Genomic DNA, 26,728 nt, shown 5'->3' with positions numbered 1-26,728 from the left:
ACAATAATGACATTTAATCATAGTTTGTTTGGTGGAAAAAACATGAGATGAATGAAACAAAGATTACATTTATCTTGAATACTGAATTTTCCAGGGTTTTCTGAAATAACAAAGTCCTGTTGCTGTTAGTAATGGGCTGCAATTAAGGAAATAACAATATCTCGTGAAAGCTGTTAATATACTGCTATACCTTAGGTCAAAGCAGAAAACTGGCCCAATCTAAAGTTGAAGACTACTCTGTAAATGATACTGTACATTTCTATACCATTGTACAGTTTTCAGCCTTTTTAAACTTCTTAAAAATGACAATAAGCCAAATCACAAAGGAAAATATTGATAAATTTAAGACTTAAAATTTATGTATTTAAAAATACTTGCACTCATTCTAATTCAATTGATTTATGCAAAAAATTCTCAGAGAAGTAGGATCAACAGGTATATTCTATGGATAAGACAAATGAGGCTAACAAAGAATGACAACTAAAAAATAGCCAAGTTATTCAGAAGAATAATTTTGTTAAGAACAGAAAAGAAAAAAAGAGCTAAATCATTTTGTGAATGTAACATGAGTACCTGAAAATTTGAATGACAATACTTCATATTTTAAGAGAAACTTGGCAAATAGCCATTTTTTAAAGAATATAAATAAGTTAGTAACTATAACCTGTTTCATTGTATTTAAAAGGAAAAGAATCAAGTTTTCTACAAAGTTATAAAAATAGTTCTTGAATAAGAATTTATCAGATGATAATATTAAGATATCCTCGTATGTATTTATTTCAAGTCTCTGTGATGATGTGATAAATCATGTTTAAATTTTTTCTAAAAAAATAAATTTTTTCTAAATGGTTAAAATGACTAAAAATAAATTTTGCAAGACGTTTGTTCTAGAACTCATGCATCAAATATCTAAAGCACAATATAGAATCTTAAAAAAGGATTGTCTCACATATGAAACAATTTTTATAAAATTTACATTAGGTTAAATGCTGTGTCTTATGTTAAAAACTTTTTCCTAAGAACTGAAACAGACATTTATATTGGTGACATATTTAAAGATAGATTTTAAAAAAGAGCAAGTTTCAACATCAATTATAATTATACGGAAAGATCTGTTTTTCACTGGGGATGGCTTACTCAGAAGACTGGCCAGTAACAACTACAATTCATTAACATCAATTTTCTAGTTAATGCTCATCAACTGGTTCACAAGATCTTTCTGAGAATATTCACAATATTAACAGAACAAAAAGAGGGCGCCTTGGTGGCTCAGTTAAGCAACTGCCTTCCGCTTGAGTCATGCTCTCAGGGCCCTAGGATGGAGCCCCAGTTGGACTTCCCATTCAACGGGGGAGTCTGCTTCTTGCTCTGCCTTTCTTCCTTGCTCATGTTCTGTCTTTATCTCCTAAATAAAATCTTTCAGAAAAGCAAAAAACAAAACAAAAAACCCACCAAAAAAATGAGGACGCCTAGATGGCCTGCTCTGTTAAGGCTCCTATTCTTGATTTTGGCTCAGCTTCTTTCCTCCTCCTCCCCTCCCTTCCCTCTGCCCCTCCCCCTGCAATCGCACTCACGCGCTCTCTCTCCTCTTGAACTAAAATAAATAAATCTTTAAACCAAACAGTAAAAATAAAAGGAAGAAAGAAAAATCAGAATGAAGAAAATAGACTTCATGCTGTCTGACATCATCACTGGAAATCTTAGTAGACTGAACAAGAAGGAGCCTTAAAATCTGTATATCCCATGATGTTCCTAAGAAACCTATCTGAGGTGCATTTTGCACGACATTATGAAATCATTTCTACTGCCATTGGCTATATTGTACCTGTTCTGTGGATGATTAGAGCTCTTCAGTTTCCAAAACTATCAATCTGACACTTTTCCCAAGCACTATATTCACTCCAAATAAACACAACAAAATTTATAATTCAAAGAACCTAAGAACTTTAAAATGTTACCGAAGCAACTTTACAGTTGTGATAGAGACCAAACAAATTAGAAAAGTGAAACACCAGCCATATTTTAAATTTTAAGATTCTTTGTTTGAACTTTATACACCAGAACTTTACAAAGTTTAAGCCAAACAGTTTTGTTACTTTTGTAGCACACAAGTGAAAACTTATATTTAGTATTTCCTCATTGTATCAGTGTTGCAAGTTTTGTATTACTTCACCTCAGTATTCAAATAGTTTTATAAAACTATGCTTCACTACAGATCCCATACACACCCAATATTGTGTGCTAAAATGTCTAGATGGCTAAATGGGAAAAACAGGGAAGAACTAAGTTCACAATTATTAAAATTAGACAAAATATACATATATGCACCATACCTGCAGTTGACCATTTAATGAACTCAAGTCTTCTGCTTTCTTCTCTAAAGACTGAACCCACACTTTCCTTTTTTGTCGGCATCTTGAAGCTGCTGCTCTATTTCGCTCTAGAAATTTCCTCCTTTTTTCATCAGGATCTTCATTAGCTGCTCTTCTTCGACGACCACTTGTATTTTGGGTCTGTGGAGTTGTGTGAGCTGGAGAAGCCTACAGTAAACACAAATGGAAGTTTTTTATGTTTGTATCCAGTGAGAACACAGGCACAGTAAAGGGTGGCAGAAGAAAAGAGCTACTAACTTTGTTTTCTAAGTCTCACTGTATATATCAACATTTTGGGGTGACATGAAAATCACCCTGTGCTTTAACAAATTCCTTGAAATAAATAAGCACTGCTAAAATAAGATTCTAATTCACTATCATAGTGAATATATTTAAAGTTTGTATAATGTTTTCATTTATATAGAAATAATAAGAAGTTGAAAATGCAACATAAATGAACATGCATAGATCTTAAATTTTTCCAAGTGTACTTTTTAACATAACGGTATTATATAATCCTTTGAAAAATTATAAGGTACTAAATTATAATTTTAATTATTAAAATTTAATAATTTATTTAAATTCACTATGAGAAACCATTTACTTGCTATTTTTGAAGTAAAACTTTAAAAAATCGTAAAATTTTCTCTTAAAAACTAGTTTCTCTAAAATTGAGAAGTACAGTAGTGCCCCCTTATCAGTAGGGAATATGTATGTTCCAAGACTCCCGTGGATCCCTGAAACCACGGATAGTACCGGACCCAATATATACCATGTTTCTTCCTATGCATATATTCCTATTATAAAGCTTAATTTATAAATTATGTACAGTAAGAGATCAAATAGTAAGAGATCAACAATAATTTATAATAAAATAGAACAATTATAACAATATACTCTAATAAAAGTCATGTGAATGTGGTCTCTTTTGCTTTTAAAATACTGTCCTGTACCCACACCCTTCTTCCTGTGATGGTAGGAGGTAACATGCCTATGTCACGATGTGAAGTAAAGTGACTGATAAAGGCATTATGACATACTGCTAGGTTACTAGTGACCCTTCTAACAATCTGTCAGAAGGAGAATCCTCTCCTTCTGGACCACAGTTGACTGTGAACAACTCAAACTGCAGAAAGCTAAACTGCAGGTAGGAGGGAACTATATAGTATGTACATATTTTGGTATACTCAGCTTTTCTTCAGTTTTTAAAATTTAGGGTCAAGGACATGTGATTATTGATGCTCATTTTCCTGGTGAAAATTAGCAATCCCACAGGTGTCCAGATTTTAATTTTAATTGCTTCCCTTTGCCTTTCAACAGATCAGCCTAGTTATCTCGGATCAGCCAGAGACAGTTTTCGGTCACTGGTAATATTATCTAGTATCTGGGATTAAGAACAGCAAGTATTTCCAAGCCTCTCTCAAATCCCAAAATTATGCCACAGAACACTTGAACTTGGGATGTAGGAAATGAACCCTTGGAAACAGTGTAAAGGAAATGGCACTTTGTGATCACAGGCTCATGACCCAAGGAAGCCTGAAGACAATCTTTTATGTATAATTATATTCCAAAATAGTGTGAATAAATAAGACTTCTATCTTCTAATCTACATAATAAGCAAAAGCCTTATATATAAGCTCAACATACGTTCTGCAAGGAAATCATCAAACTACTTCTCACTCTACAAACTCCAAAAGACATACATTCTCATCTAATTCCTTTTCCAAATAGCTAGCATTAAAAATTCTGAGGGTAATTTAATTTATACTTTATTTTAATTGTAATAAAGATTAAGTATTAAATTAGACCAGTTCTTTTACGTACATAATTGCAAGTTAATCTTTTAGAAAAATATTTCTATGGCTTGCTTCAAGAATGGCAACCTTGAAATATTTTCTTTTCTTCATCCTCTTAACTTATTGATAATAGCAGGTTTTTTTCTTTTACTCATTTGGCTGAATAGGAAAGAACAGTTTTTTAAAAAATTGACAACTCAGTTATTACAGCAAAGGCTAATCACAAGTATTATAAGCAGAAACCAATAAAGAGTTATATTTGTACATTTTTACAACTAACAAGGATTAAGGCTACTAAAAGGCATATAGTCCTCTCCCTTTCCCTCCTTCCACCGATTCATTCATTCCACATTATTAAAAAGAACACAGGAACTATCTTAGAAACTAGTGATATAATAGTTAACAGATAAAGTCCTGCCTTCATGAAGCTTCCATCTAATACAGTTTAAGGATATAAATAAAAGTGAGATCCAGATAAGCTATAGAGTTAGTGTAAGAAAATAAATTATATATTCACTTCAAGAAAATTATATATTCATTTATTTTAAATAAACTTTTAAAGATGTAAAAACCACACATATAGCTTGCAGACCATATGAAGAAATTCAGAAAACATGAATTATCTCCGAATTATGACATTAAAAATAATACACTTATTTTCCTTCTCTCTTGGTCCCTAAATTGTTTAGTAGATGACTACCACAGCTACATTCCACTTTATTTTAAGGTCTGTGAAGGTAAAATACAGTTATTTAAAAAGTTACAATTATGAGGTAATCTAAAACTTGTGATTTACCTGTTTCTTTAATTGCAAAGTTTTGCTGTTTAATGCCAGTGGTAATAATCTTTAAGTGTCCGTATCTTTTATCTTGAATGTTCTAAATAAAGTTCTAAAACACTTAATACAGTAACCCTGCCATGTAGAAATGCAGTGTAGACAAAATAGACATATCAATTATCTGATACACAGTCACAAACCAGAGATAAATGAAAAGGACCTCTAGTATTAACAGTTTCCATAAAAGCTTATATATATATGCTCCTTTGGTGATGTTTCTCAAATTTTAATTCAAGTATCATTTGATTTATGTTAGTAATGTAATAAATACACACCATGTAAACATTACTCGTTGAATACAATCAACGGGAAAAAAATGATTTAAAAAGTGTCGATGTCATGTCAGGCTAACACACAGACACCTATAGAAGCATTTATAGGGTGTTCTAATCAGCAACTTGACTATTTTATCTGTTTTTGGTATCAATACTTTTACAATGAATTATCTTTTCCAAAGGTTTTTGGTACACTTTTGAATTATGACCAGAAATATTTTTTTTTCAAAGTATATAAAACAGTCATTTAAATTACACTGTATTTGGTTTTTAAAGGATGATAACAGAGCATGAATGATAAAAACAACACACATACCGGTGTTTCTGTAGTGGATGTAGCTGGCTGTTGTAACGACTGTGGTCGAGATTCCTCTGACTGAGTTCTAACCAATCCGCTGCCATGACCTTTGACTGTATCACCATTGGTAACCGGAGGATGTTGCTGGGTCAAAGCAGCTTTTAATCTCTGAAATGCAAACACCAATTTAAAAAAAAGGTTCCCCCGCTTTCCATTCAAATTCAACTCCCAGCATACTCTTTGGTTAACAAAAAAGTTAAGGAATGCGTGAATACATTTGATACCAATAGTAAGACAAACACTTGGGGGAGCTTTCTTGAGTTTTTCTGTCTGGTACTAGAGGATTTTACACTTTGCTGTTCCTAATCAATTTTAAGAAGAGTGAAAAATAAAAACACTGTTGACTGAAAATAACTAGTTCTGTTCAACTAAAATAAGCAACATAAGTTAATTATGTACACTTTTACCTATTTTCTCCCACCTCATTCCTGTTATCTCCATCTTCTCAGGCTCTGCCTAGATTCTTAAAGCCTAAATCTCATCCAAATTTGGGACCAATTAATCTCTGCTTGATGGTCTGATGTCAGTGCCTATTTGGATAATGACCTGATGTTGCATTTTTTAGGCCACTATATTAAAGTCAGAATGAATCTCCTAGAATCTACAGCTAGGTTCACCTCCCTTAGGTCTTCCCTGTCTCCAGTAAGCAGATTTAGTTCCAAGTCTATCCCCTCTACGAGGTTCCATTTGCCATTAACTGAATTGCACTTGACCCACTGTCAGAGTATGAACGATCGATCTAGTGTTAGAATGAGGTCCTAAACATTTATGGCTACCTCTTAATAAAGGTACAATTTGCATAAAACTTATTATTCTACCAGCAAAAATGTATATGTGTCTTATCTCCTCAACCAGATAGTAAGGTCTTTCTTTCAAGAATAGAGACTGCCCTATCTTTCTTTGCACCCGGTTTAAGCAACTGATTGATTTGCTACATGGCAAATAACAGATGTATTTGTTAAGTGACATAAATTGGATTCTCTGACAAATATGGCACAAGTGATATTTGGGGTAGTTTTATTATTAAAAATACATAAATATGAAATAATTAGCACAAGATAATTATACTGTCTTAGAAATGAAAGGGACTTGAGAGATCTAGGACTATGATTGTTGATATTGTTTTCGTAACTGAAATGTAGTCCTTGAGCCCAAATTAAGTTCCAGAGACAAGTGCTTTTAAAGAGGCCTCCAGATGATTTTAGTACAACTGCCTTCATTTACTCGAATTAAGAGCAACTTAGAAATCTGTACAACTGTCTTTAAATTTCTAATATCTTTGATTTTCTCTATGCATATCTCCTTTCCATCTGTAAGAGATCCAGACCCCTTAAAAACTAAAACATACATGAAAAGGTCACTAAAACTTCCCAAGGCAATAATTACACCTAGACAAGTGTTAATGGACATTTTCTCTATACTGCTTTCATTATAGATGCTACGTATCATTTTTATTTTTTTTTTAATTTTTTAAAATTTATTTATGATAGTCACACAGAGAGATGAGAGAGAGGCAGAGACACACACAGGCAGAGGGAGAAGCAGGCTCCATGCACCGGGAGCCCGACGCGGGACTCGATCCCAGGTCTCCAGGATCGCGCCCTGGGCCAAAGGCAGGTGCCAAACCACTGCGCCACCCAGGGATCCCTACGTATCATTTTAAAAACAAGTCAGTAGTTTAAAAAACAAGTTTACTGGGGCACCTGGGTGGCTCAGTCAGTTAAGTGTCTGCTTTCAGCTCAGGTCATGATCCCAAGGTCCTGGGATAGAGCCCCCAAGTTGGGCTTTGTCGGACTCCCTGCTCAGTGGGGAGTCAGCTTCTCCTTCTGCCTCTCCCCTAACTCATGTCTTCCTTCTCTCTCTCAAATAAATAAATCTTAAAAAAAAAAAAAAAAAAGTTTACTGAAGTATAAATTACATATGGTAAAATGAAGTCTTTTTTGTGCACAGTTCTTTGAGTTTTAACAAGTGCATACAGTTGTGTAACCACCCTCTACAATCAGGATACAGAACAGTACTATTATCCCCCCAAATTCCCTCGCACTCCTTTCTTGTCAAAGCCTCCTCCCACCCCCTGCCCCTAAGAAACCACTTATCTGCTTTCAGATCCCAAAAGTTTTGTTTTTTCTAGGACATCATATAAATGGAATTATACAGTATTACAGCCTTTGAATTTGGCTTCTTTCTTTTAGCATAATACACTTGAAATTCATCCATGTTATTGGTACTTTTCCAATGAATTTCAATGAGGACGGTGTCCCTACTTTACAGATTAGGAAACATGAGATCATTTGCCCAAGGTCACATTAGTGGCTAAGACACAAGAAATTGAGACACTCGTAACTGCTGGGTTAATATGGACATGGATGGATTAAACTAAAGTTTGATAATGGGCCAAAGTAGTTGGCTACAACCAACAGGACTACTTAGACTAAGTGGTCAAAGAGCTCAAAATAGAAAGACAAGAGTTTAGGGATGCCTGGGTGGCTCAGTGGTTGAGCGTCTGCCTTTGGCTCAGGTCGTGATCCTGAGGTCCTGGGATCATGTCCCACATCAGGCTCCCTACATAGGCCTCTCCCTCTGCCTATGTCTCTGCCTCTCTGTGTCTCTCCTGAATAAATAAAATCTTAAAAAAAAAAAACAAAAAAACACAAGGCTTTGAAAGTATAGGTCAATATAAACAGAACAAAGGAGGAAAATCAGGGAAGGTAGTCAGTCAGTCTGCGTAACTGTATCTTTTAAAAACAGTGTTATACATCAAAGTTCAATAAACAGTCTACACTATTAGGCTATAGGCTTTCATTTCTGGGTATAAAATGTGTATAAATATAAGTAGTGGTTGAGATGTGAAGCTTGGTAAGTTATGTGTTGATAAAACACTTTTAAGTCCTTAGGTAGAAAACATCATAGAATTGAAGAGCATTTAAAGTTTTATAGTGAAGAGCTTAACTCTTAGAATTAATGAAATACAGTAACTGCACATAGGGGAGTCTGAAGTACATAAACATCACTCTCTTGAATAATCTTTAGTAGGACAAGTTACTACCTTATAGAGCACTTAAAAGCAGCATCAGTATTCATTCATTATCCTCTCTTGACTGCCCTAGTGTATACAGTACTCACCTAGTGAGGAAGCTCTAATGTTTGCTTCGTGCTGTTACATTGATTACATTGTTACAATGGGTCTGACTTAGAAAGTGTGCCACTGGGTACAAAATTTAAGAAGAAAGATTTTCAAGGGTTAATTAACACTGCTCTGAACTGTGTGTGTGTGTGTGTGTGTGTGTGTGTATATATTTATTTTAAAGAGCAGTAAAAAAATACATGTATGCTAAAAAATTCAGAATGGGCTAGGTGGAAAAAAAAAGTCACTAAATAGAATTCATAAAAATTTTATAATATAAGGATATCTATAATCCACCCATATATATGTTAGAGACATCTTAAAAAATGACAAATAACATGGGTCAAAAATATTAATGAAAACATATATAAATGCCACAGGTATTTTGGAACTAGAAGATATAATGATGATCAATTAATACAATCACCAGCTTAGAGATAGGCTAACTAAGGTCCAAAGACTGAATGAAGTTACTTCTCCAAATCAAAGAGTACGTGAGAAGAAGAGCAGGGACCCCGGTATTCTATCTGTTTACTCTGAATTCATTGAATATATCTTTTTTTTTTAAATTTTTATTTATTTATGATAGTCACAGAGAGAGAGAGAGAGGCAGAGACACAGGCAGAGGGAGAAGCAGGCTCCATGCACCGGGAGCCCGACGTGGGATTCGATCCCGGGTCTCCAGGATCGCTCCCTGGGCCAAAGGCAGGTGCCAAACCGCTGCGCCACCCAGGGATCCCTCATTGAATATATCTTAAACAAAAGTTTTGCCTAACTAAAGCTTTTGCCTATATTAAGTATTCTAAGTATATTAGCAATCAATAAGAAGAGTATCAGACATTGGTCAGTTCATTTCTCTCAATACAGAAATTTAATATAATAAAAAGATTGAGTATTCAGAGAAATTTAGTTAAGATCCAAAATGTATTCTCCAACATGTAAAATAAAACTTAAGTATAATTTTAATTTTAAACTAGAGGCATTGTTTGAAAGAAAACGAAAATATCTTTATTACTGTATTTCTAAGCAGACTAGTGTTTTAATGTTTGGAATTAACTTTTAGCAATGTAAAATTCAAGAACTATATCGAAAACTTTTTTCTTAGGTATAAACTGTGTCAAAAGATCAATAGTTAGTTGTGCTGACCAAGATCACTTACTCATTTTTAAGAAGTAATCTGCTAAAAATAATTTGCTATTCAAATTCTAGGTTATATTTCACACTCCTGAAAACAAATTTTATCACATCTGTCAGAACTTAGTAGGAACAAACTACTCCATCATAGTTCAAAGAAAAAACATAATGTTCTCTAGAAACAATTTATGAAAAAGTCAGATCCATATTTCATATGTGCCACAAAAGCTCATCAGAGTAATAACCCTCCTTCTCCTGGGTGTTATCCTACCATCTGCTGCTCTATTACTTATCTTTATTTTGCAACTAATTAACAGCATAATCTTCTAAATTCAGCAAGTTAATTATCATTATTGTGGTCTTTGCAGCATCATCAGTCCTCATGAAGTCTTGTCTCCCCACCCCCAGAGAACATATGAAAATGAAGTAGGTTGGGAGAGAGTCTGTTTCTTTGGAGTGGGCTCATTAGGTGTTTGCTGATTAGCCTGGCATGCAGAGGCAGGTCAGAAGAATTCTGCTGAACATGAGGTTCCATGCAGGGCCCAACTAAGTTAATGTAGGTTTCTGAACATTTGCCAAGATGCCCTCTGTCAGCTCTCAGTAGAAACCCCCCGCAGAAAACCTACTGGCTACCCACCGTGTGCAAGGATATTTCTGTTTGTCACACAAGACTTAAAGGAACGACTGTGGAGAATGCTACATAAATACTTTATTAAATCTGAACAATACTCTTAGATGATTAATATTTTCTTATTCATACAAGTTACTTTTTGATTACAAATAATACATAAGAAAGTTGTTTTATTAGAAGAGTAACACAGATGGAAAGTTAACTATGGTTTATGTGCTTAATGACAAGATTCCTAAACCTAAATTTAGTGAAGTCCACTGAAATTCTGTGTAAGACTGTAGATCCTAGGAATCTTTCTGTAGTACTAAAATTTAAAAATACTAGATAATCTTATATTTGTGGACCCCCACCTACATTTCTTTTTCTTGGCACATTCTCACTTTTACAAAGACTTAAATGTTCCAAGAACAAAAAAGCTTGCTCAGGAGTAATTTCTTTAGCAAAAAAAAAAAAAAGGGGGGGGGGGAGGGTCCATTTCAATATTTATAGTAGACATAGACAATGCATATCGGTCTCCCTATGAGCCCTAGGCATCTGAAAATCAGGGCCCCAGAAAAATATCCCTGGCTATCTTGGGATACAAATAAGTTTCTCTTTAGCTATAGTGTGCTAGTCATTCTTAGGTATTCCAATGCCATTTCTCCTACATTTATTTTTTAAGGTATCTTCCACTATATTTCATCTTAATTTCAATGTAGTTAATAGAAAGTAGTATATTCATTTCAGGTGTACAATATAGTGATTCAACAATTCCATATATAGCTTAGTGCTCATCTAGATAAGTGCACTCTTATCCCCTTCATCTATTTCACCACCCCACCCCCTTCTCACTGGTAACCATCAATCTGTTCTTTGTAGTTAAGAGTCTGTTTTGGGGTTTGTCTTTTTTGTTTTGTTTCTTAAATTCCACATATGGGTGAGATCACATGGTATTTGTCTTTCTCTGACTGGCTTATATTGCTTAGTATTATATCCTCTAGATCCTTCATGCTGTTGGAAAAGGTAAGAGTTCATTCTTTTTTATGGTAGAATAATATTCCATTGTGTGTGTGTGTGTATACATATATATATACACATGTATGTATGTATATATATTACTTCTTTATCCATTCGTCTATTGGACACTTAAGCTGCTTCCATAATTTGGCTATTGTAACAATAATACTGCAATAAACACAGGGGTGCATATCCTTTTGAATTAGGGTTTCTGTATTCTTTGGGTAAATGCCCAGTTGTGAGATTACCCTGGGTCATAGTATAGTTCTATTTTTAATTTTTTGAGGAACCTCCATACGGTCTTCCACAGTGGCTGCACCAGTTTGCATTCCTGCCAATAATGTAAGTGGTTTCCCTTTTCCCCACATCCTCGCCAACTTGTTTCTTGAGTTTTGGGTTTTAGCCCTTCTGTCAGGTGTGAGGTGGTATCTCACTGTGGTTTTGATTTGCATTTCCCTGATGATGAGTGATGGTAAGCATCCTTTCATGTGTCTGTTTGGCCATCTGGATGTCTTCTTTGGAGAAATGTCTGTTCATGTCTTCTGCTCATTTTTCAATTGGATTATTTGTGGGGGTTTTTGGTATTGTGTAAGTTCTTGATTTATTTTGAATACTACACCTTTATTGGATATATTGTTTGCAAATATTTTCTCCCATTCAGTACGTTTTTTGTTTTGTTGTTTCTTTTGCTGTGTAGAAAGAAGCTTTAGATTTTGATATAGTTTCAATAGTTTAATTTGCTTTTGTTTCTCCCACTTCAGGAGACATACCTAGAAACATGTCATTACAGCCAGTATCAGAGAAATTACTTCTTGTGCTCTCTTCTAGGATTTTTATGGCTTCAGGTCTCACATTACGATCCTTAATCCGGGACGCCTGGGTGGCTCAGTAGTTGGGCATCTGCCTTCAGCTCAGGCCGTGATCCTGGAGTCCCGGGATCGAATCCCAGATCGGACTCTCTGCATGGAGTCTGCTTCTCCCTCTGCCTATGTCTCTGCCTCTCTCTCTCTCTCTCTCTCTGTCTCTCATGAATAAATAAAATCTTAAAAAAAAAATCCTTAATCCATTTTGAGTTTACTTTTTGTGTATGATGTAAGAAACTGGTCTACTTTGCTAACACCATTTGTTGAAAAGACTTTTTTCCAATGCCAATGTTGAAGATTAATTTACTATATAATTGTGGGTTTACTTCTGAGCTCTCCATTCTGTTCCATTGATCTGTGTGTCTATTTTTGTGCCAGTACCATACTTTTTGATTACTACAGCTTTATGATATAACTTGAAATCTGGAATTGTGACACCTCCAGTTTTGTTCTCTTTAAAGATTGCTTTGGCTTTTTGGGGTCTTCTGTGGTTTCATACAAATTTTAGGATTGTCTGTTGTAGTCTTGTGAAAATGGCTATTGCTATTTTGATACAGATTGCATTAAATCTGTAGATCGCTTTGGGCAGCATAGACATTTTTACCATATTGTTCTTCCAGTCCACAAGCATGGAATGTTTTTCCATTTGTTTGCATCATCTTCAATTTCTTCAATGCTTTATAGTTTTCAGAGTACAGGTCTTTCACCATTTTGGTTAAATATATTCCTAGCTATTTTATTATTTTTTGTGTAATTGTAAAAGGGATTTTCTTAATTTCCTTCCCTTTCTGCTGCTTGTTACTTTATAGAAATGAAACCAATTTTTGTATGTTGATTTTGTATCCTGCGAACTTAATTAATTCACCAGTTCTAGCAGTTTTTTGGTGAAGTCTTTAGGGTTTTCTATATATAGGACCATGTCATCAGCAAATAGTGAAAGATTTACTTCTTATTATTCTGGATGCCTTTTATTCCTTTCTCTTGTCTGACTGCTGTGACTAGGACTTTAGTACTGTGTCAAATAAAACTTATCTTGTTCCTGACCTTAGTGGAAAAGCTGTTTTCACCATTATGATGTTAGCTGTGGATTTTTCATATAAGGGCTGTATTATGTTAAGGTATGTTCCCTCTAAGCCTACTTTGTTGGGTGTTTATCATGAATGGATGTTGTACTTTGTCATATACTTTTTCTGCATCTGTTGAAAAGATCATATGGTTTTTATCCTTTTTCTTATTGATGTAATGTGTCATGTTGATTGATTTGTAAACATTACATCACCCTTGCATCCCTAGAATAAATCCCACTTGATCGTGGTGAATGACTTTTTTAAAGATTTTTATTCATTCATGAGAGACACACAGAGACAGGCAGAGACATAGGCAGAGGGAGGCAGAACTTGATCCCAGGACCCCAGGATCATGATCTGAGCCAAAGGCAGACGCTCAACCACTGAACCACCCAGGTGCCTCTGAATAACTTTTTTAATGTATTGTTGGATTTGGTTTGCTAATATTTTGTTGAGGATTTTTGTTCGTCAGAGATAGTGACTTGTTCTTTTTTTGTGGGGTTTATCTGGTTTTGGTAGCAGTGTGATACTGGCTTCCTAGAATGAATTTGGAAGTTTCCTTCCTCTTTTATTTTTTGGATAAAGTTTAAGAAGAATAGGTTTTAATTCTTCCTTAAATGTTTGGCAGAATTCATCTGTGAAGCCATCTGTCCTGGATTTTTGTTTGTTGGAAGTTATTTGATTAGTGATTCAACTTCATTGCTGGTAATCAGTCCGTTTAAATTTTGTTTCTTCCTGATTCATTTTTGGGAAGTTACACATTTCTAGGAATTTATCCATTTCTTTTAGGTTGCCCAGTTTGTTAACACATAATTTTTCATAATATTCTTACAATCCAGGAAGCCCTGGTGGTTCAGTGGTTTAGCGCCTCCTTCAGCTCAAGGCATGATCCTGGGGACCTGGGATCGAGTCCCACATCGGGCTCCATGCATGGAGCCTGCTCCTCCCTCTGCCTGTCTCTCTGTATGTCTCTCCTGAATAAGTAAATGAAATCTTTAAAATATATATATATATATATTTTTTTTCTTACAGTCCTTTGTATTTCTGTAGTTTAGGTCTCCTCTTTGTTCCTGATTTTGTTTGAGTCCCTCCCCACCTCCTTTTTTTTTTTTTTTTGATGAGTCTGGCTATAGATTTATCAATTTTGTTGATCTTTTCAAAGAACCAGCTCCTGATTTCATTATTTTTTATATATTCTTTATCATTTATTTTGGCTTTAAGCTTTATAATTTCTTTTCTTCTAATGAGTTTTGTTATTTTTCTAGCTCCTTTAGGCATAAGATTAGGTTATTTGAGATTTTTCTTGCTTCTTCACAGACCAGTATTGCTATAAACTTTCCTCTTAGAATTGCTTCTGCTGCTTCCCAAAGATTTTGGACCAGTTTTTTTTTTTTTAAGGATTTATTTATTTATTCAGAGAGGGAGAAAGGCAGAGACACAGGCAGAGGGAGAAGCAGGCTCCATGCAGGAAGCCGGACGTGGGACTCGATAAAAAAAAACAAGGATCTCCAGGATCACACCCTGGGCTGCAGGTGGCGCTAAACTGCTATGCCACCGGGGCTGCCCGACTTTCTTCATTTGTCTCCATTTATTTTCTGACTTTCCCTTTGATTTGTTGATTGACTCATTTGTTGTTTAGTAGCATGTTTTGTTCTCTTTTCAGATTTTTCCTACTGGTTGATTCTAGTTTCACTACAATGTGGTTGAAAAGATGCACAGTGTAACTGAACTTTTTGAATTTGTTGAGACTTATTTTGTGACCTAATATATGATCTATTCTGCTCCAAGTGTACTTGAAAAGTTTGTATTCTGCTATTTTAAGAAGGAATATTTTGAATATGCCTATTAAAACATACGGTCTAATGTGTCATTCAAAGCCACATTTGTCTTGTTTTTTTATCCATTCTGTCACCCTATTTCTTTTGATTGGAGCGTTTAGTCCATTTACATTCAGAGTAATTACTGATAGGTAATTAGGTATTTACTGGCCTTCTGTCATTTGTTTTGTTTTTGTAGATCTTGTTTCTTTCTCCCTTGCTCTCTTCTCTCACCCTAAGTTGGCTTTCTTTAATGATATACTTGGATTTCTTTTTTTTCCAATCTATTACTGGTTTTTGATTTGTGGTTACCATTAGGTTTGTATATGACATCTTCGGAACCACATGTCATTTTAGCAGAATCACTAGTATACTATTTAGCATGGCATTGAGAGATTATGATGACATAGGTCAAATAAATCCTTAGGAGAGACGAAGAATCAAGTAAGAAGGATGTTTAAATAATTTTCAAAGATTTGAAAACAACAAAGCAAAATCCAACTGAAGCACGAAAGAAAAAATTTTTAAGTTTTACTGAGGAAGGGTAGCAAGCAGACTGACAAAGAGAAAAATTATTTAACGTGTAACATGAATCTAAGAGATATGAGCTGGATGGAAACCACTCATTTGGAGAGTATGGATTTGGAGTCTTATCATTGATGGAGAACAGTCATGTCCTGTGATCATTTATCTAGTCCTGCGTAGGTCATTAAAAAACCTACACATACACTGGGATCTGAACCGAGTCTCAACTTTCTTCAGGGATGATACAATTATTTCCTCATTTGGTAAGTCTTTTTTTAGCCCACAGGAACTTAATACTGTAAATTAATGACACTGACATTTTAATTTAGAAAAAAACTGTAGCTATTTGGTATTTTATGTCCTAAAAGTAATTAAAATAACTTGCCACAGAGTTTAACAGGTTACGTTTGAATTTCAATTTAAAATGTTTAAGAGATCAGTTTAGTCTTGTCAGTTGGAAAAGCTAAAAAAGCTAAAAGCTTTACCAATCTTCTAATACTAGACAGTTTAGGAAAACCAAACCTCACTATAAGTTTAATTAACCTTTGAAGTTATTAAAATACTTAGGGAAGTTTGTTAGACAACTGAGTTACCTATAGGATTTATCAAGTCTCAAATGAAGTTTAGAATGTTTTAGATTAATTGTATTTGAAGACCTTTAAAAGCAATCATTATATAATTGGATTTGTAAACTGGCCTTGAGAATTCAGGGAAGAATTAAATTTTGGAATTTGTAACTTTAATAAATCTAATTTTTTTTTTTTTTAAGTAGTCCCTCCAAAAAAAAAAAAAAAAAAAAAAAAAGTAGTCCCTCCGTGGATCCCTGGGTGGTGCAGGGGTTTAGTGCCTGCCTTCGGCCCAGGGGTGATCCTCGAGTCCCAGGATCGAGTCCCACATCGGGCTCCCTGCATGGAGCCTGCTTCTCCCTCTGCCTTGTGCCTCTGCCGCCTCCCCCCCGCCCCGTGCTCTCGTGAATAAATAAAACCTCAAAAAAAAAAAAAAAAAAAAAAAGTAGTCCCTGCATAATGGTTTTTATGCACATGGGCACCAAAACCCAGAAATAAAAAATCTCATTGATATGATATAATCCTAACTGTTGAAAAATATAAGTAATGGCCTTAAAAGGTAAGAAGACTTTCTATGTTCACCAGAATCATTTGCAAGAAAATTTTCAAAATTTAAATTTAAACTGCTAAGTTTAAATTTAAACTAAGTTTTTTAGTACCTAAGAAATGTTTGTTAAATAAATAACAATAGAAAGAAATAATTGTTATAGAGGCTGAGACCAAATATATGAACGTGAATCAAAATACAATAACCAAACTATTTTCAGTTTATTTCCTAATGTTGCTAGACTGGTTTTGTATTTATAACAATATGTAAGTATAGTTGATGATGGCATGCAAGCAATGAAAATTCTTAAATAGTCAACAATGTTCATTTTATGTTACTAAGATAGAGAAAATAGACTAGTAATATTTGATAAAAATATAAAACCAAAGGTGAAATGTACAGTAATTTCTGTATAACCACCACCAAAAAAAACCCAATTAATCAGAATTCCCTTAGCATACCAGGCAATTGGTAACAAATTGGTAACAAAATTGTTACCAGTTCATGTTACCTGGATAGAAATGAGCCAAACAGGTATGATATATTAGAAAACAGGGCAATCAAGTATACCAAAGGTGGTTAAGTTCCCAAATCACGATGTAATTAAAACAGAAATCAGTAAGATAAAAAAAAAGTCTCCAGATATTTGGAAATTATACAATATACTTTTTTATAACCCATAGCTCAAAGAAGAAATCACATATTAGAAGATAATGAAATACAGCAAATCAAAATTTGTGAATAGAAAAATTTATAGCTTTAAGTGCCTATATAGGAAAGGTAAATAGATCTAATCAAAAAAATCTAAGCTTCCACTTTAAGCCAAAAAACATAGGCAAATTAAACCTGATTAAGAGAAAGTAAGTATTAGAGATAAAAGTAGCAATCAGTGATAGTACAAATATATTATTAAGAAAAATAAAGGCAGGCTACAGACTAAGAGAAAATATCTGTATGTCACAAAAGTTTTGTATTTATTATATCTAAAGAATTCCTATAACATGATAACAAGAGACAACCCAATTTAAAAAATCAGCAGTAAGATATCACAAAAAGCATCTGGAAAAATCAGAAATGCAAATTAAAACCATATGATATTGCTATAAACTCCTAAAAATGTCTACAATTAAAATGACAGATAAAACCAAATGCTGGCAAAAATGTGGGATCAACTTGAATTCCCATACTCTACTTGTGAGAATGTAGATGTCTGGCAAAGGATCTGGCAGTTTTCTTACGAAGTTAAATGTGTAACTATCCTCTTACTCAGCAATTGCACTCTTCAGTAGACATACCAAATGAAAATAAACATCCACATTAAGAGTTATACAAGAATGTGTATAGCCTCTTTGTTCATAAAGCTCAACACTGAAAACCATTCAAGTGTCCATCAACAAGAGAATGGATAAAGAAATTGTGGTATATTTGCACAATGGAGTATTACTCAGCAATAAAAAGAAGTAAACAATGATATATTCAACAACATGGGTAAGTCCCATAGACATATGGTTGGCTGGACAGAAGAGTATATATTAGCTCTAGAATTTCATACAAAAGGAATCAATTGCTGGCGACAAAGATCAGAACAATTGGGACGTTGTACTGACTAGGGAGGAAAATAAACTTCCTGGGTAGATGTTAATCTTCTATACCATGATAGTAGTGTGAGTTACATTAATGCACTTATATATCAAAATTAAAGTTGGTTCATTTCAACGTATATAAATTTTACATTAAGAAAGGCCTATTAAAAGAATAATGGAGGGAACGCCTGGCTGACTCAGTGGTTTAGTGCCTGCCTTTGGCCCAGGGCGTGATTCTAAAGTCCTGGGATCGAGTCCCACATCAGTCTCCCTCTCTCTCTCTCTCACAAATAAATAAAATCTTTGAAAAAAAAGAAAAAAAGAAAAAAGGAAAGAAAAAGAAGAATGGAGTTGGGTAGGGAACGGTCTGAGGCATAGATAAAATAAGAATGGCAGTTATATTCCTAATAATTGAAGTTGGAGATGGGTACATGAGGGCTCATTATACCATACTGTTTACTTTGTATATGTTTGAAATTTTCCATAATGGAAAGTTGGGGGAGGGGGGGGGGGGAAGGAAAGACTAATTTCTGAGTCTTTCTATTTAATTAAAAAGGACAATCTTATTTACCACTTCAATTAAAACAGGCCATCACCTAAATATGGCTATTTTAACATTAGCAAAATTCTAATAAATTTAATTGGATTGTTAAATTTAAGTGTGGCAATCTGTGACTCCCCATGCTATTTTTTGGGCCTTCAACCAATGATTGTTTTCCATATATAAATTTATTAAAGTTGTAGCTTTGATTTTTTTTCTACCATATAAGCACATAAAACATTTTTATTCTTCTTAATTTCCTGATGACCTAAAAGTTACTCAAGGAAGTATTAAATGTAATAGTTTCTACAAATATGGCCTACTCTTCTTATAGCCAAAAGTATTTCTTTAAATTTGAATTGTTCCTTTTGAATTAATTTGTTAGGAAAAAAAGTCCAAAAAAAAAAAAAGTCCACTGAATATGTAAATATATTTTTAGATGCGGTGTACAACAGATCTCTTTAATTCCTACTACTCCACTCAGTTCTCACTAATTGAATTTTTCACTAGTACAGTATGTCTATAGTAGGAAATGTAAAAAACATTCCCCGTGAAGCTGTTTTGCTATCAAGTGAAGAGGATTCATCTTGTATTTCCAAAGCTTTGAGCCAAACATGCTGTTATGCAAAAAAAAAAAAAAAAAAAATTCCCTTTTGGGTTTTCAAAAGTTCTCTCCCCCTAATCAAGGACCAGCTAATTTTCATACTTTTCAACCACTGTTCATTTAGATGGTGTGTGTAAGTTTTACTGGCAAAGTCATCACATGCCAATTTCAAACTGATTATTTGCAATAATGGAAAACAGAGGTAAAAACTTAAAGCTTTGCAATATATTATATAATGGCTTTTAAACATGTAATTTTATATTGTTATTACAGTGCCCATAGACAACAGGTGTCTAATAACTACTGATTTTCTAAGAATGTAGAGTTATTAATTGATGTTAAGAATTAGCCCTAAGGTAAGTTAGGATATAGAAGGGAGAATTACATGGATTAAAAAAAAAAAAAAAAAAAAAAATCAACAGCACCTTTAGGTTTTTTACCAAGGAATTTAGCATGTTTATGGAATCTAAGAGAAACTCTAAAAATCAAAGTTTAATCTCTTTATCTTACAGATAAGGAAACAGTCTCCTCAAAGTCAAAATGGCTTAAGAGTAGTAAATAGCAGAGTTAGGATTAAAATTAAAACACGTCTCCTGACTCCTAATCTATAGCTCATCCCTTAAACAACACCAATTTCTTAGTGTCAATACACAACCCCAAACTATGGTGTTTTTGGGATGCCTGGGTTGCTCAGTGGTTGAGTGCCTTCAGCTCAGGATGTGATGATCCCTGAGTTCCCGGATCAAGTCCCACATCGGGCTCCTGCATGGAGCCTACCTCTCCTCCCTCTGCCTATGTCTGCCTCTGTGTCTCTCATGAATAAATAAAATCTTTAAAAAAAGAAAAAACTATGTTTTTTCTTTGTATATTATGTGTAACATTTGCTAACTTGTATATGATTTCAGAATTCTTAACATTGTTCTATAATTTGTGTCACTGTTTATAAAACCATCTGTACTGCCTTCAGATGATTACATCTAGTTTGAGCTGTAATATTCCCAGCCACCACCAGGAGGAGATTTTGTTTAAAAAGCTACAGCCAAAAACCAAACCAATTACAAGAGCTAGAACTTTACTCCCAAATCCATCCATTTAAGGTACCACTAACTAGTCTCTACATTTTCTGGTTCTTCTAAAGTGTGATGCATTCCAAATTTTATAAAATGTGATCTATCTTGTATATTTGAAGCAGGCTTTAATGGAAAAACTAATTCAAAACAGGCTCAAGAAATGTACAGAACAAGTAAATCTTGCTTACCATTTTTGCTTCTGACTGTACTGGTTGAGGGGAGGAAGGACCTGGAATTCCTGGAACACTAGGCACCATGGTGACTGGTCGAACAAGCTAAAATATATTGAAAAATAATTGCTAGAGAGTATATTCAAAATGATTGTCCTATATCTGCACAATGGCTATAAAAATTTGAGAGTTCAGAACCAGAAAGGTGTAAATCTTTATTGATCTTCTGTCCTGATTTATCCTTTAAAACTTGTCAATTTCTGAGACACTTGCTTCTCCAATCTCTAATTTTCAATGTCTTTTTTTAAATAGTTTCTTCTTACAGAAACTCAATTTTTAAACTGATGCAAAATTTCCCAAAGATCTGTCATACTGACATTTTGAATGTGAAAGGAAAAAATGTCAAAACTTGTGACAAGTAGGCAAATAACTTCACAATGAATTTTGCTCTTCTAATTCAGTTTCTAAAATACATAAAGAAAGGTTCGTTTGTATATAAATATGCACATAATGACAAAGAAAGAACCTGGTTACCTCAAATAATTTCTCTAGAAATAATGTGGAACAGATTTTTTTCATTTTGCATACCTTTTTAAAAAAACTAATATTAACATTGGTAATTAGTTATTATATAGCTACAGTAGCTCTCCTTGCATTTTAGTTTTATCATAATTATATTTAACAGGGTAACTATATAATCTCAAATTCAAGGGCAAGAATGTTTCCCCCTTCAAAAATATCCTAGAAAAATAGGAAGTAGTCACCTAATATCTGAGTCCTTATAAAGTCACTCAAATAATGCATTTTGAACAGCAAGGTTCTGTCTGAAGATGATACCTCATCTTATAATTATGCCAATCAGTGCTAATTTTCAATACTTAGCAAGGCCACTTGGAAGAATGTATTAATAAAAAATATTTCATATTAATTTTAATAATTTTCCTGGGGGTATAATCTCACCAAAATGTTGGAAGTTATTGTAAATAGACTTTTAAAAATAATTTTCAAAGGCACCTGGGTGGCTCAGTCAGTTAAGCGTCTGCCTTCAGCTCAGGTCATGATCCCACAGGTCCTGGGATCCAGCCCCACATCGGGCTCCCTGCTCAGTGGGAAACCTGCTTCTCCCTCTGCCTCTGCCCATCTCCCTGCTCTTGTTTCTGCTCCCTCTCTCAAATAAAATCTTGAAAAAAAATTTTTTTAAGCTATACAATAAATGATTATATTGTACTGATCAGAAATAAATATCTGTAAGGTAAAAAAAAAATTTCTTTTTATCATATGAAGGAGTATTAGGGCTTGGGTAAGATTTCTAGGAAGATATACATTCAGAAAGTGTTATGTTGAAATTACTTAGGTGAAAACAAAAAGTGTTTTGAAAAAACTGTGGTAGGTGTTTTAAAAAGTGCTTTTTTTTTTTTTTTTAAGATTTTATTCATTTATTCATGAGAGATACACAGAGAGAGGCAGAGACACAGGCAGAGGGAGAAGCAGGCTCCATGCAGGGAGCCGACGTGGGACTCGATCCCGGGTCTCCAGGATCACACCCCGGGCTGCAGGCGGCACCAAACCGCTGGACCACCAGGGCTGCCCTAAAAAGTGATCTTAATGATGAAAACCTGAACACTGAAGACACATTTGAAGAAGAGTTTGAATAAAATTGTTATATGAAAAGTGAGAAAAGAAAAAGTATTTCTTACTCAAAAGAATGTGCATTTAAATATTCTCTATATTATTAAGTATTACAAGTAGGTGTTTAACTTGCCTATGACTTTCAAAATTTATATATTTATATTTAACATGCTCAAGAGACTTCTCTTTTGGATCTGACATGCTGATTTACCCTTCAAATGGTCAATTTCTCTGAGACATTTGCATTAGCAAACTGAAGGACTATCTACTGTTTTAGACTGTTTAGATTTCCACATGCCTGGGCCAGCAAAGGAATTCTGTAAACCCAACTTGACCATAAAAGTTCAGAGAGTGTTCTTATAAACAATTCCTACAATAATCGAAGTATCATGGAGTTACTGGACATGTGTTCTAGTATAAATATCTTCCTAAAGAATAGAACTATGTGTTAATATTTTAATTCTATGAACTAGTCAAATTGAAATGGGTTAAATAAGGATAAATTTCTTAATATTAACAATTGAAGGAAAAAAATTTTTTGGAAGATAGAAAAACATTTTCTAGTCAATTATGTTTCCCTTTACTGGTATATGCTACCACTAAAAGGGGAGTAAATACTACTAACTACTACTAAGTATTTTGTTGGATTCAGTTTCATAAACCAATCAAGCTTCCGAAAGTGTATTTTCTGATTACAAAGATCAGTTTGGTATGAAGAAAAGATTTAGTCTAAATCTCAAACTTACTGGGACTGCAGCTGGAACATGCACATTAGAACTTGTAATTGATGCAGGAATAGCAACAGGCATGGTCTGTCCATTAGGAAGATGCAACAGAAGAGGAAATGGGCCTGGTACAGGACTAAGAAAAACAGAAGAAGGAAAATTAAAGATAAGAAATCCTTATTAGTCATCTCTAAAAATATGAGTATTTTTACTATTTTTTAAAAATATATTTTAAAAATATTTTCTAACCATCACAAAGCAAATTGCAAATTTTTACTATTTTTAATTGCATCTTAAATGTATAATACATAAAGCAGTGTGGAAAAACAACAGGGGAAAAATAGGAAAAGTTAATGGATTTACTTAGGACAAGCTCCAATGTTAAATGAGAAAAATTCTTATCAGAAGCTCTTGAGGGGCACCTGACTGGCCCAGTTGGTGGAGCATGCCAACTCTTGATCATGGGATTATGAGTTTGAGCCCCACACTGAATGTCAACATTACTTAAAAATAAAATCTTAATAACAAAACAAAGAAAGCTCGAGGGATATGTGTTAAGAACTAAAAATAAGAGACCGCCTTAAATTCATAAAGTTGATTTGTTTTTAAAACTAAATTTTAGTTGGGGTGCCTGAGTGGCTCATTTTGTTAAGTGTCTGACTCCTAGATTTTGGCTCAGGTCATCTCAGGGTTGTGAGAGTTTAGATTCTCTCCTCCTCTCTCTGATGTTCCCCCCCTCCCCCAATTAAATTTTATATATTTGTTTTCTAATCTATTAGATAATATGAAGAAAAAAAGACAACCCAAATACTTTCCAAAAATCAAAGCATGCAGAATATGATTAACACATACCCACACATACCCCTAAGGCTACAATTTGAATAATTAAATGTCTTAAGAAAAACTTAATTCATAAACAGTTTAATGACTAGCCCAAATCATCACTTACACGATTGGTCTGTTGGAGGATGGTGCCTGGGTGATTACAGTACTTGAGGTTGGTGAAGGTACTGCTTGCTGAATAATTACACTTGAGTCAGAACTTGTAAGCAGCACGTTGGGAACCTGTAATGATGCTGGACGAACAATAGCTGATGTGGGCTGTGCAGTTTGTGCCAATGGTACCTCCTATTTAATGAGATAGAGAAAGAGTAGGATTTAAAAATGTAAGTCAATCCATGACGTTAGAGTGAACAGAATATAACACACTTTGAAAAGTGTCCACAGGATAAATATCCTCCCCCAAAGTAATTTCATGTTAACTTTATTTAAATAACTTAAATATAATATAAAGAAAATTTTGGAAGTAGCTATAAAGCTTTTCAAATGCAACGTTCATATTTTAATTTAAAGACATCAGAGTGGTTTTTTTTTTTTTTTTTTTTTTTTTTTTCCAGTACAACTTGTTTTCCTATCAATCCAGAAATAGGCTGGGCAACTTGGCTACGATTCCATGAGAATTTCTGTGAAAAGTAAAAATATAATTTATTCTCATGGAATTGTAGAGCTTAAAATCCAGAGAGATTGCCTAGTCCTACTTCATCATTATACTGTAAAAACAGGAAACAGGTCCAGGGAGACTGGGTTTATGGTTGATACAAATTCAGTAATAGAAACGGTTAAAAAAATTTTAACACAATACAAATGTTTGTTAATTTCAGGTAGCTATTACTATCCCCCACTCCTGATAATTTCCCAATGTCAAAAGGGCAAGGAATACTGATTAACATCCTGAATGTAAAATAAATAATTACTAGAGTGAAATCTTTCTAAATTAAAGGAAAACACAGGGCAACCTGGGTGGCTCAGTGGTTTAGCGCCGCCTTTGGCCCAGGGCATAATCCTGGAGACCTGGAATCGAGTCCTATGTTGGGCTCCCTGCATGGAGCCTGCTTCTCCCTCTGCCTGTCTATCTGCCTTTCTCTCTGCTGCTCATGAATAAATAAAATCTTTAAAAATTAATTAATTAGAGGAAAACACAGAATCTGCGAGTTAGTCAGGACCTTAAAGATGGTTTTTCCCCCCAGTTTCACAGATTAGGAAGAGATTAAGGGCTTTACATAGAACTTCTTAACTAGTTAGAGTAAAAATTGGGTCTATTGTGTTCTTTGAATTGGTCTTTATGCTGCCTATTACCAAATCTTATTAAGCCCCTTGGAAGAAAGATCAACTAGAACTATTGGAACTTCATTTATTCAACAGGTTTGAGAATTTATAGCATACCTTCAAAGGGCTAGGGGAAGAGACAATAAATAAGAAGAAAATTTCAGATAATAATATGTTACAGAGTAATACTACAGCATAATAAATTATGAAAGATTAACTGAGGGAAGGTTAGAGTTGGCTACTTCAGAGAGCAAGTAAGGTGAGCTTCTTTGCAAAAAAAAATGGTGCTGAATGAATGGATACTGAAAAAATAACAAGCGAGAGGGAGAGGGAAGCAGTACTAAGAGTAATGTCTTCGAGGTAGGAAATAACTTAGAATATTTGATGAATGTAACACAGTGGCATGAGGTGAAGGCTGGATGAGCAGATAAGCTCAGATCAACGAGGACTTAAGAAAGGAGTATTAGTCTTTTTTTTCTTTTAAAGATTTATTTGAGAGAGAGAGAATGCACCCATGAATGGGAGGTGCAGAGGGAGAGGGAGAGAGAATCTTCAGCAGACTCTAAGCTGACTGCAGAGCCCAATACTGGACTTGATCCTATGATCCTGAGATGAGCCTAAACCAAGAGCTGGACATCCAGCAGACTGTACCACCTAGGCACCCTTAAGAATATTTAGTTATCTTAAATGTAATGGCAAACCACTGAAAGATTTTAAGCAGAAAAGTGACTATAATGTGTTAAAAACAAAGCCATCTATAGAATATTGGAGATGGAAGCAGCAAATCCAATTAGAAGATAATTGTTACTAATCCAAGTAAAAGATGATGATGGCTTGGAGTAAGGTGTTAACACTGAAGACTGAAGATAAATTGAGGATATTTCAGAAGGTATATCTGATGTCTAAGAAGATTTGCTGTTGCTTTGGTGTAAAGAAAAAGAAGGGAGGCCCTTGAGTGGCTCAGTTGGTTGAGCATCTGACTTTGGCTTCTGTCATGATCTGGGGGTCCTGGAATTATGCCCTGCATCAGGCTCTCCACTCAATGAGGAGTCTGCTCATTCCTCCCCTTCTTCCCCCACTTGTGCTTTCTCAAACAAATAAAATCTTAAAGAAAGAAAGAAAGAAAGAAAGAAAGAAAGAAAGAAAGAAAGAAAGAAAGAAAGAAAGAAAGAAAGAAGAAAGAAAGAAAGAGAGAGAGAGAGAGAGAGAGACAGCACTAAGGATTCTTGGTTTGAGCAACCAGATGGGATGGAGAGAAAATTTACTGAGCTAGAGAAAACTATGGAAAGAATCAAGAGCTCTGACTTAGATATATTAAATTTAATAGGTCTATTAGACATAGAAAAAGAAATGTCAAGATGGGAGCTGTAAATGAGTATGGAAATCCAGAA

The 26,728-nt window shown here is 34.3% G+C and overlaps 1 protein-coding gene across 18 annotated transcripts in view; it reads right to left on the bottom strand.

Moving 5' to 3' along the window:
* Positions 1–26,728, bottom strand: part of ATF2 (activating transcription factor 2) — an 85,260-nt gene that overhangs the window by 14,013 nt on the left and 44,519 nt on the right. For all 18 annotated transcript variants that reach the window (XM_072810993.1, XM_072811002.1, XM_072810992.1 and 15 more), the window contains 5 exons: positions 24,181–24,359; positions 23,253–23,367; positions 20,896–20,982; positions 5,598–5,747; positions 2,334–2,540 (listed from right to left, as the gene is read on the bottom strand). In XM_072810993.1, coding sequence (XP_072667094.1) covers positions 2,334–2,540; positions 5,598–5,747; positions 20,896–20,982; positions 23,253–23,367; positions 24,181–24,359 — 738 coding nt within the window. The remainder of the gene's footprint in view (positions 1–2,333; positions 2,541–5,597; positions 5,748–20,895; positions 20,983–23,252; positions 23,368–24,180; positions 24,360–26,728) is intronic.

Source organism: Canis lupus, chromosome 34 (genome assembly GCF_048164855.1).
Source record: "Canis lupus baileyi chromosome 34, mCanLup2.hap1, whole genome shotgun sequence".
NCBI lineage: Eukaryota > Metazoa > Chordata > Mammalia > Carnivora > Canidae > Canis > Canis lupus.
The sequence above is the reverse complement of the archived record's forward strand: the minus strand, read 5'-3'. Positions and strand labels throughout refer to the sequence as shown.